The sequence below is a fragment of the Epinephelus moara genome, chromosome 1 (genome assembly GCF_006386435.1).
Source record: "Epinephelus moara isolate mb chromosome 1, YSFRI_EMoa_1.0, whole genome shotgun sequence".
NCBI classification, from domain to species: domain Eukaryota; kingdom Metazoa; phylum Chordata; class Actinopteri; order Perciformes; family Serranidae; genus Epinephelus; species Epinephelus moara.
Window position 1 is genome coordinate 15,565,762 of NC_065506.1, and position 10,958 is coordinate 15,576,719.

The 10,958-nt window shown below is 41.8% G+C and overlaps 1 protein-coding gene across 2 annotated transcripts; it reads left to right on the top strand.

Annotated features, from left to right (window-relative positions):
* Nucleotides 1–786: 786 nt before the first annotated feature.
* Nucleotides 787–4,476, top strand: irx5a (iroquois homeobox 5a). 2 transcript variants are annotated; one of them, XM_050050356.1, is made up of 3 exons: nt 787–1,511; nt 2,432–2,837; nt 3,539–4,476. In XM_050050356.1, exons 1-3 carry the CDS (start codon nt 1,254–1,256, stop codon nt 4,246–4,248), a joined length of 1,374 nt encoding a protein of 457 aa, XP_049906313.1. In that variant the 5' UTR covers nt 787–1,253; the 3' UTR covers nt 4,249–4,476. The 2 variants fall into 2 exon arrangements, with proteins under 2 accessions (XP_049906313.1, XP_049906322.1); XM_050050365.1 differs by having other exon boundaries at nt 793–1,496.
* Nucleotides 4,477–10,958: the final 6,482 nt, after the last annotated feature.

Here is a 10,958-nt window from a genome sequence, read left to right on the forward strand (position 1 = left end):
GTGTATCTGACTGGTTTATTCCAGGATCTATTGCAAAAACTATTTAGCCGTCGCCACAGTAAATCGTTCAAAAAACGGCGCAGACAAAACATACTTCAACAGTCTCCACACATAAATGTCGAAGAGGCAAAGTTTGCTCACACACAGCAACTACTCTGATAGAGTTGTTCGACCAGCTACTGTTTGCGCCATCTTACTTTTACTTTTCAAGCTGTCACATATCTTACCAATGAAATATGCGTCTGGCGTTAGGAGGTCGACGTGCACAATAGTCGTAATCCATGTGAAACTCCCATTGCGGATTTTAACACAAGTCGCACGGAGATCACGGAGCATCAGTCTGTTGATTTAACGCATGCACTTAAAATGACGACTGTTTTACGCACAAAGAAAGAGCAACAAAAAAAGAGAGCGCAGCAGTGGAGCGCCTTTTTTTAATTCCTGCCGGTATCTTGCAAGCCCATATCCTGGCATACAACAGCCGATTTGTTATTGATCAAGTGTGAAAGTGACGGCTTCGTATTTGGAGAAAAAAAAAGAAGAAGAAGAAAGTTGGGAGTTGACAGACTCGCATGATGTCGCCATCCAAAGGGGGGCTGCCAGGCGCACTTGAGACTTACTGCAACGAGCCTTGTTAAAGAGGAAAAAAATAGAGAAATAGAGAATGAGACGGATTGTTAGTTAACGCGAGAGAGGGAGGGGGTGAGGAGGGAGAGAGAGAGAGAGCGAGAGAGAGAACGAGAGAGAGAGAGAGAGGGAGAGAGAGAGAGAGAGAGAGAGAGCGAGCATGATTTGGGCAGGGCTGTGGTTGCCCAGCATAAGCTTGCCTTTTCCTTCGGTGACTACACCCCGAGAGGAGGAGCGTAGTAGGCGTCAGGATCCTCAATTTTTCAACTTAGCATCTTGGCAGGACATTTTCCCAAGCAAAGCCCCCGTCCGACGGGTAAAAAAAAACTTCTGCGCGGGCATGAGAGCGACGGTGCAACTCAGATAAGGGAGCAACAGAAAAACAAAACGAGACAAAACATCCGACGGGCAGTGGCTGGCTGGCAGCGACCAAAATAATCCATCCAACATCTAAGCCTCTCTTTATTTAATCACTTTTACTTTTTGCCTTCACCATTGTCATTTAGAAGGGGGGACAGACAGCGGGTCTGCAGACACACGGCTCTATGCGCTCCTACAGCAGCGCATGAGAAAATAAAGGGAGGAAAGTGCGCAAGTTAAGTGGCTTACACTCTCCGGGCTCCAGCATGGCGTATCCTCAGGGCTACTTGTACCAGCCGTCCGCTTCTCTAGCCCTGTATTCATGCCCTGCGTACAGCACCAGCGTGATATCGGGACCCAGAACCGAGGAACTTGGGAGATCCTCTTCGGGATCTGCTTTTGCGCCCTATGCCGGATCTACCGCGTTCACCAGCGCCTCGCCAGGCTACAACTCCCACTTACCATACAGTGCAGACGCGGCAGCAGCTGCCACATTCACCTCGTACGTGGTGAGTAAACTAAAGGTGATTATTCAATCTAATAACAAGTCAAAGCGAGGATATTAACTCGTTATAGGAGCCTTGCTGTGCATTCGCAGCCGAGCGATTAAGAGGAGAAATGTGCGTCACTGAGGAGTGCGTGGATATGATATTACAGAATGTCAGCTCCACAAAACATGTTGTTCAGTAAACAGAACTATTTTAACTCAGTTGTGTGCGATTAGATGCTTCATAAGCAAAATGTAATTTTTATATGGAAGAGAGTTGGCAGTGCCTTACCGACGCTTCTATGCTCATAGCTGACTGCAACGCGCCGTGTGATGGCAATTTAGGTCACTGCATTAGTTTCTTATCATGCTATTACTTGTGCCAGTTGTAAAACTTAATTATTGCAACTTCTGCCAACAAAAAACAGAGAAAAATGTGATTTACTTTTGTTGTATTCTCAGTAAATGATCTCAGGTCAGCACAAGTAATTCATACACAACTGGCTCTATAGGCCTGGTTGCTACAAAGACTGATCTCAGTAGAATAGGCAAAGAAACGCAGTGTTAGGCCCATCATGGATAATGTCAATACGTTTTCATAATTGCAAATTGCACAATTTGAAATGCGAGAATAAAAGCCACTGCGTGCTGACATCATGTAAATAATAACAAAAATGCATGGCAACAAAAATCGCATTTCAAAATACCCAATCAAGTTCAAACTCCATAAACATTAACTTCAAACTTGAACTACTGGATTAAAGCCAGTGTATTCGTGTTCGTGCCTGAGTCTGTGTGTGTGTGTGTGTGTGGGTGTGCGCGCGCGCATGTCTGTGCATGTGCACGCGCGTGTGTGTTCATGTTTGTGTAACGTGAGACATTCTTGCTATTTTGAAGCAGTTTAGAAAATGACTGACAGAACTTTTACACACTTTATTTTATTTTATTTTACCACAGAGTTCTCCCTATGACCACACCACGGGTATGGCCGGCTCAATAGGATACCACCCTTACGCAGCACCCTTGGGCACCTACCCTTATGGTGACCCAGCATACCGTAAAAACGCAACTCGGGACGCCACTGCCACCCTGAAGGCCTGGCTCAACGAACACCGCAAAAATCCCTACCCGACCAAGGGCGAGAAGATCATGCTGGCCATCATCACCAAAATGACCCTCACCCAGGTGTCCACCTGGTTCGCCAACGCCAGGAGGAGGCTAAAGAAGGAGAACAAGATGACCTGGACCCCCCGGAACCGGAGCGAGGACGAGGAGGAGGACGAGAATATTGATTTGGAGAAAAACGACGACGACGAGCCAAACAAGCCCACAGACAAGGGAGACTCCACAGACACAGAAGCAGGTCGGTGGTGCAGGGGGGAAAAAAAGGGCAAAAAAAAATCATCAATTTTTCATCGCAGTCGTTTCCACTCAGGGTGCAAAATTGATTGCTGGTTAATGGTGGTATATTATTTATAATGGGACAATTGCTTTAAATAATAATCACCTTGAACTCCCCTCGTTTGACTTCTCAGGGGCTGAAATTGCTGGTGACGCAAAGTGTTTAGCAGTCAATTTATCTTTAACTGCATAATAAGGATACAGCTGGTGTGTTGCGCCGGGTATACGGCTACAAAATATTGCTTTTGTATGATCATTATATCCCACTTTTAAACAGTCGTTGAATGCTTATTATCATAACTACTGATATGATATTTAATATTGAAAATATATTTGTAAATTAAAATAGTCAGCATACTGTATGCTCACACTTTATTTTGTTTGTGTTTGTGTAACACTGTTGATGCTCTTCCATAATTATGGCGAGCAGGTCATTCACCTTTTTAAGCTGGCACACGTCTTTATGAGGACAATTTATGGCACATGCAATAACTGCTTTTAAGGGAAATGTGCATAAGCAGCCTAATTATTTTTATGCATCCGATTTCAGCTTGCAGTGGTGTTCACGTGCCTCGCGATCACCTCAAACATATGTTATAGTTTTATCCACGTTTTAATGTCACGCTTATTTGGCAGTAACTCTATTCTTTATTTGTACTTTAGATCATAAACTGCTGAACCCAGGGGACATAGGCTGTGACAGATTTAAAGAGGAGAACCATGGCAAAGACACGGATCCCCTTCTGAGCGACTCGGAGTTAAAAGACCAGGAGGAGCGGACTACAGAGTTGCTGCCGGATTCCGCAAAACCAACCACTTCGTCTCCCTCGGCGGTGCCCCGGGGGAACCAGACCGTTGCGCAACAAGACAAGCCGTCAGATTTGAGCCATGCACCGGGTACGGTGACCAGCAACGTGACCTCTGTTATCCACTCGCCCCCTTCGGCCCCTAAACCCAAACTCTGGTCCCTTGCGGAGATCGCCACGTCCTCAGACAGGTGTAAGGGCAGCGGCGAGGCGCCACAGGCTTGCCCCGGTTTGGGTCAGAGCGCAGTAATGGGCACCAACGCGTCTCCATCACGGTCCTCCCCACAGTGCCCGCTCCCCAACAGCACGGTCCTATCCAGGCCTCTGTACTACACCTCCCCTTTCTACCCCGGCTACACGAACTATGGTGGCAGTTTTGGACATCTTCACAGTAACCACGGCTCGGTAACCACGGGCTCCACGGCACATTTCAATGGATTAAACCAGACTGTGTTAAATAGAGCAGAGGCTTTGGTAAGGGAGAGCCAGAAAGTCAGAGGCCAAACGCAGGTAGATCTTTGTAAAGACTCCCCTTATGAACTAAAGAAAGGTATGTCAAACATTTAATACCTGATTATTTTCCACTCACCGCGGACTTTTATTTATTTTTTGTGGTTGCATTAAAAAAAAGAGAAAAAAAAAGAACAATGATGAAGCAAATTCTGAGAACAGTTATTTTCTGAGTAAATGCTTATCTTCAAATTTTTAGTTTCTGAATGGTTAATTCTAAAATGTAACAAGAATGGTCTTAATCGCTGCAGCCGCCTGAGTCTATTTGTATTAAAGACTAACATGTATATTTAATGTAGCATTTTTGTATTTAAAATGGACAACACACTATCTTTGAAGTAAATTATGGAAAAAAATATATACTTGTGCAGCGGTTATTTTTGGGGAGCAGTTGGCAATGCCTGTGTCTAAAGTGCTTCAAGGCCAATTAATCTATACGAAATATTAATTCAATTTTGCACCGTGACAGATGTTTCAATGGTAATTACCATTTCAAAATATTATGGTGGCGAGGGCTCTGACAAAGTAGAAAGAAAAAAGGCCTACATTCAGGAAAAGGATGTTGGAATATCTAAACAATAAAAGGGTTCAGTTTCGTTTTTGGTTGGTGCAAATATTCATAGGGTTTTTTGTGAATGAAAAATGTTAGAAACAACACGGAAGTACATTTGTGGTCTATGGCTTATCACCAGTTTATTTTTTTTTTCTGAGGGCCTCTTTTTACTTGAGCACGTTTCTAAAAGTGGATATTGATATAATAACAACACCGAGGCGCAGTCATTTAACCCAATTACCTATCGTGTTTTATGCAGAGCAATCAGGTGGTGAACTCCGGTAATGAGCTCGATTTTATGCCAAATTTAGACCTCATTACTATTTTCCAAGGCGTGGCAAAGCTGTTAAAAGAGACGCGACCATGCATTTAGAACATACTGCCCTATTATATATCATTAATGGAGAGTCTCTTTAATGGCGCGTTAGATGTGAAACACTGCTGTTTGGAGGAAAACGGGAGAATGCTGTCATGCACACAGCAGCAGCAGAGACAGGCAGATCCTATTAGACTGTGCAGCCGGTAGCCAGGCACTGTCCTCTAAACTCTTCCAACTTCTGCAGGTAGGTGTCACACTTGCTCCTAATTTCAAGGGGGACTCTTTTGTTAATCCGTCACGGAAACCCATCCCTGATCAAATGGCCTGGTTAAAAAGAAGTGGAGCCAATGGGGCACACACAATGATCACAGTTATTATGAGGATTATAGCAACTTTGACAAGTGGATAAAAAAAAAGGCACGAATTACATTTTGACCGACATGTGGAACAAAAAACAGAGGGAAATTTCCCAGGCACACTGAAGATAAGAGGTGATTTTTTTTTAAAAATTTTATTTTATTTTCTATTCATTTCTATATTATTTATTGGCTGATGATTTATAAAAAATAAAATAAAAAAGCAAGAGCTATAGGTTACATTTAAAGAAAAAAATTGGGAAAATATTTTCATGATTATTATTATATTTTTTTGAAGCCTCCTTAATACTGCAACAGTTGTAGGCCACTAAGCATTCTAGCATAGGCCTAAATTATTATACTTTTTTATTTTTATAAATGACACAGATTGGTTTTAATATTCGTTTATTCTATGGTTATACACTACATTTTAAATAACAATGAATTATAATAATTATTTTAGTAATAATAATAATAACAACTATTATTATTATTATTATGATCATTATTATTATTATTATTATTATTATTATTNGTAATAATAATAATAACAACTATTATTATTATTATTATTATGATCATTATTATTATTATTATTATTATTATTATTATTGTTATTGTTGACCTCCAGTGAAGTGGGACAGCATGCTCTTGTTTATGGCTGCCATTAATCTCTATAGTTTACTTTCCCCCTCTCCAATTTGAAATCTCCCCTGAGGTTTATATAATTCCCTCAGCCTTAATGTCCTCTATTCGGGGCCCTCTATTTTAATCTGACAGAGTGTGCTGGAGCAGTGATTGCGACACATCAGCCGACTAAATAGCATAATTATGTTTTTTTTTTTCCTTTTTTCTTTGCTGATCCCAGAGGGGATTGAACTGTTCGATGCAATGTCTCCTCAGAGAGTGTTAGAGTTTTATTAGAAATCGCGTTGTTTTCCTCAGAATTGATTAAAGACGCAATGTTTCACAGGGACAATATACACACTATTTCTGCGGTGTAAATCATGTGTGTGGGACTAGGTAAATACTGTGACGTTTATACGTCAAATGGGTTTGTCTTGTTTGTGTGTGATAGCGTATCTGCGTGTGTGTGTGTGTGTGTGTGGCGGGGAAATGTGGGGTTACAAGAGTGCAAACCAAACGCAGAGCCAGGGTGATAATGCTATTCCAACTAACCTTATTAATTTAAAAAAAAAATAATACATGGAAAATGTTGGGGGAATGATCAAACAAGCTGTCAAACTAGATCCACAACAGGGAACAGGCGTGATAAAACACGTCTGTCTTATTTTTCACTATTGAAACACTGTAAAATATTTGAACATTTTTATACACGGGATATATTATTTTTTTTATATATATATATATATTTTCCCTCCAAGCATATAGAAATTGAAACTATGTCTCCTCCAATTGTTGTTTATCTAAACACCCAGTGGGAAAAAGGCACAAGAGGTCTGTAGGGTCTGCATTTGCACTGTAATTGATTAACATATTTACTATTATTATTTTTATTATGTCCCTGTTGAAAATGTAGGAGTTTAAACGTAAAAGTATTTAAAGCATATATATTTTTATAGCTTATACACAGCTTTTTTAAATGTCACTGTAATTCAGCTCACCATGGACACTTACAGGAAAAAAAGGAAATCAAAAATAAAAAAAGGAACACCCTCTCTCTAATTAAAATATACATTTGATGGTTGATTATACTTGTTCTATTTCTGGGCGTGATGAAAGCCAGTCAATTAACCCCATGATTACATGAGGAAGCGGAGCGAGAGAATGTGCAACCCTTCATCACAGAGGCATGATAGCCTACAGGGGAGAGGATGCTCTCTGCAACTTTATACAACTTGGTCCCTGGCTTCCCCTCCGCTTGAATGGCGTGTCGGTTCATTGTTGGGATTGCTACAATGTGAGAATACTAAGTAGGGGTGAAACCGTTCCCACGTGTGAAAGTGGGGGAAAATAATCCGACAGGAGAAGAAGCAAAAGAGAAAAGAGGAGGATAAGGTCTGTTCCCTTCACTCCGACTTTGTTACTGTGGTGCGTTCAGAGGCACAATCCGGCATGTGTGGAGAAGAAAATGCTCATTACTGTCGTCATATCAATTAAATGGTTTTATTTCAAAAACTAAAAAAAGGCCACACATGAAGTCTGAAGGCCGCGACTCACCGTTAATTTAAAATCTACTGTATTAACTATTAAATCCTCATGCTTTGACCTGAACAAGTCAAACCTACATGTTTGCCCAACCATCTAAAATCGAATTAACGCATAATTAGTATTTGTGTGTTGCTCCGAGTTGGCCTATCAATAGAAACTGATCGCATTCTTTGTCATCTACAGAAAACCAGCCTCTCCGCCGGTGTATGCATATTAACTCTAAAAGTAGACACGACATTTATGTGTGTGCTTCGGTGTGTTGGTGTCATGAGGGAGACTTTCAGTGGAGACCGAAAATAGTGCTAATATAAGACTAATGAATAACAAGAGTAAACCGTGGTTTCTTGTTTGTTTTCGACACTTTTGGGAACGGTAGGATCTAATGAAGTGAAAGTTAAGTCTGGCATCTGTGGCCTCGTATAATCCCTTTGTTACTGTGATTATCTGTGCAGGGTAAAGTCTGCAGGTAAAGACACGTCATCCAAAAGTTACCTATAACATTCAATTTGTTGTCCAGTGTGTAAGAGTGGGGATCTTTAGAAAACAATTTTTTTTCTATAGCTTAATAGAGGTTTACGCAGCTGGTGCACAATTTCACGCCAACATCACCAGCCGCATTAGAGCATGCGCATTTTGGATGAAAACATATAAAAAGACATTGCAAAATATGCAATGAAATTGTTTATACTAAATGCCTGATTATCTGCTGGATATCACTTTACCCAAACTGCTAGCCCAAAATAGGCCTATCGGTAGTTTGGCAGGAGATGTGCTGCAGGGGCAGACCTGCGAAGAAACTTGGGAGCTGTGGACCAAACAGATTAGACACCTGCCACTGGACAGCTCCGTGAACGCCTCTCAAATGCTACTGTGTGTCAGACCACAAGGTGAAACCAAAACCTGCTGATAAACACACTCCCATATCACTGAAGGGATTACTCAGCGCACCAAACGGTACTCCGTATAAACAGCCTGATAAAGCGTCCGTCTACACGATGCAACACATACGAGTTGGGGTCAAATTCAGCTCAAATGTGTAAATAGACACCCGGTGTACTTGACCTGCACAGATTATTCGCGGGTGTGTGTGTGTGTGATCAGCAACACGGGTGTTGCCCTAATGCGGTATAGGAGTTAGTTGATATTAAAGGAGGGTATTTTTTCTCAGAAAAGGGGGTTGACAAATGTGACTGAAATGCAGTGTGCTGCTGAGATATTTGTTTCCCCTGGATTTTTTTACTTTCTCTCTTCAAAGATGGCCTTTAGTTTCAAAACCAAACTCAAAATACTTATTTTACAGGGACCAGCTGTGTGTCTGGGGCACACTTTTATTTCTAAAACATAGGGTTTTTATATTACACCTATAACAGATTGTTTATGTGGCTCAGATTTCTGCAATCTTTTCATAATGTGCCACATAAATATGAACATTCAGCTCTTCTTCATTAAGTTCTGAATGTAAAGACAAGTGTGACTCCTCTTGAGTGAGTTCAGTAACTGCTCAGGCTATTTAATCATCATTAAGGACACAAGATTTCTGCTTTAGTGTTCTGGCGGTAGTGCCTGAGACAGGAGTTGACAGGATGTTGTAAAACAAATTTAATTTTACTTTGAATCCAACAATCGGCTTTTGAAATGTGTGTATCCGCTCACTTTCTGGAACCCTAAAAAAAAAAAAAAACCTCGTCAAGGTAAAGAGAGTCTGAGGCCTTTGGCACCTTCAGCGCTCATGTTAAGTGGAGTTATAAAAGGGTCTTGAACACACTGTAAAGCGCCCCAGATAAGGTGGCAAAAAGTGATTTACCACTGTTTTTTTGCACTTCGCCGACTGTTTTTCTATTTCTCCGTGGAGCTCCTCTGGGAGAGATTACACGTGTAATTTTCAGCTGTGAGATGGTTTAAGTGTCCTCCCCCCAACATAAATAAAACATTTCTATGAAGAAGGGGGGAAAAAGGGGAAGAAAAAAAAAACATTAACGAAGAGTGATGAACTATGAGGTCCTGAGAGGCCAGGGGGTGAGGCTGGGAGAAATGAGGGATTCAGTGCAGTGGCAAATAATAAGTCTATTTAGGTATGGTTGGGTTATTAAACTGTGTATAATATGTAACAGAAAATAAAATGTTGATTATTGATAATTATAAAATCAGACAACATACTCAAGATTGTTTCAACAAATAAGTTGCCGGCTTTCAATATATAAATGCCATAACACACACAAATACCCACAGAGCCCTTGACTCCTTGAAAGGGGCTGCTCATTGACCAATCTGCTCTGACAGCAGTGTGGCGTGAGCTTCTGACCTTGTGACTGCAAAGGGTCTGTGTTCAGTGGCCATGTAAGGGCTCACTGGACCTCATACTGAGAGAAGGGGGGTGTCTGCCCTGCCCTGGAGAAGGTGACGTGCACACACACATGCAGACACACATTAAAACACATACATGCGCAGGAGGGACTCAAACTCTACGCCAAAGCCCCTCAGGTATGCACAGCCACAGAGCAGTAAGTGTGTGCATCCAGTCTGGAGGTGGAGACACCGGCAGGTTCTTCCTCCTGTGACTCTGTACAGGTCCTGTCTGTGTGCTCGGCCTGGCTCCTCCCTCGCTCTGGTCACAAGGTGAGCAAGTTCAGCGCACTCACTCCTGAAACACTGACTAATGCCTGCGCTTTGTGACACAACCCTGCGAGCTCACACAATGCAGCATCCTCCTCAGCAGTTTTCATCACACATGCGTATTATAGGTAAAATAACAGCAATGTAGTATCGATCTCTTCCTACTGGGCTACATTCAGTATAACTGTAAACGTGGATTTGTTAAATGGTAATAATATAGTAAGTGTGGTTTGTGAGGAAACATTAAAAAGGGCATCAATATATGTACGATAACGCCCTCTAATATAACAATATTAATGGTTGTGATGAAGATTGATGAACTGTTTTCTTTCAGTGACTTCAGAGGGTCCAGGAGGGAGGAGGGGTACCAAGCTGCCTGACTGTTTATTTACATTTGCCCTTTTTAAATGATCCCTTTCTTCTCAACATCTGCTCCACATTACCACACAGATATCTGTCCTAATGACCGCTATACTGCCTGCGCTCACACACACTTGCTCCAACATAAGCACTCGCACACACACTGCCTGTAACATTACCATTATCCACCGTTCATCTGGGACACTTTACCCTCTCCAAACCACCTTGCACAACAAATGGACCTTCTCTCACTGCTGGCCCCTTTTGTTTGCTCTGAGCTTTACCACTTTTCCTCCCAGTTTGGTGTAGTCTGATGGATGCAAATGGGCACTTACTTAATTGGATCAGTTCCCAAGATGGAGATAAACGGGGCACTGCCTTTTTTTTTCCCCCT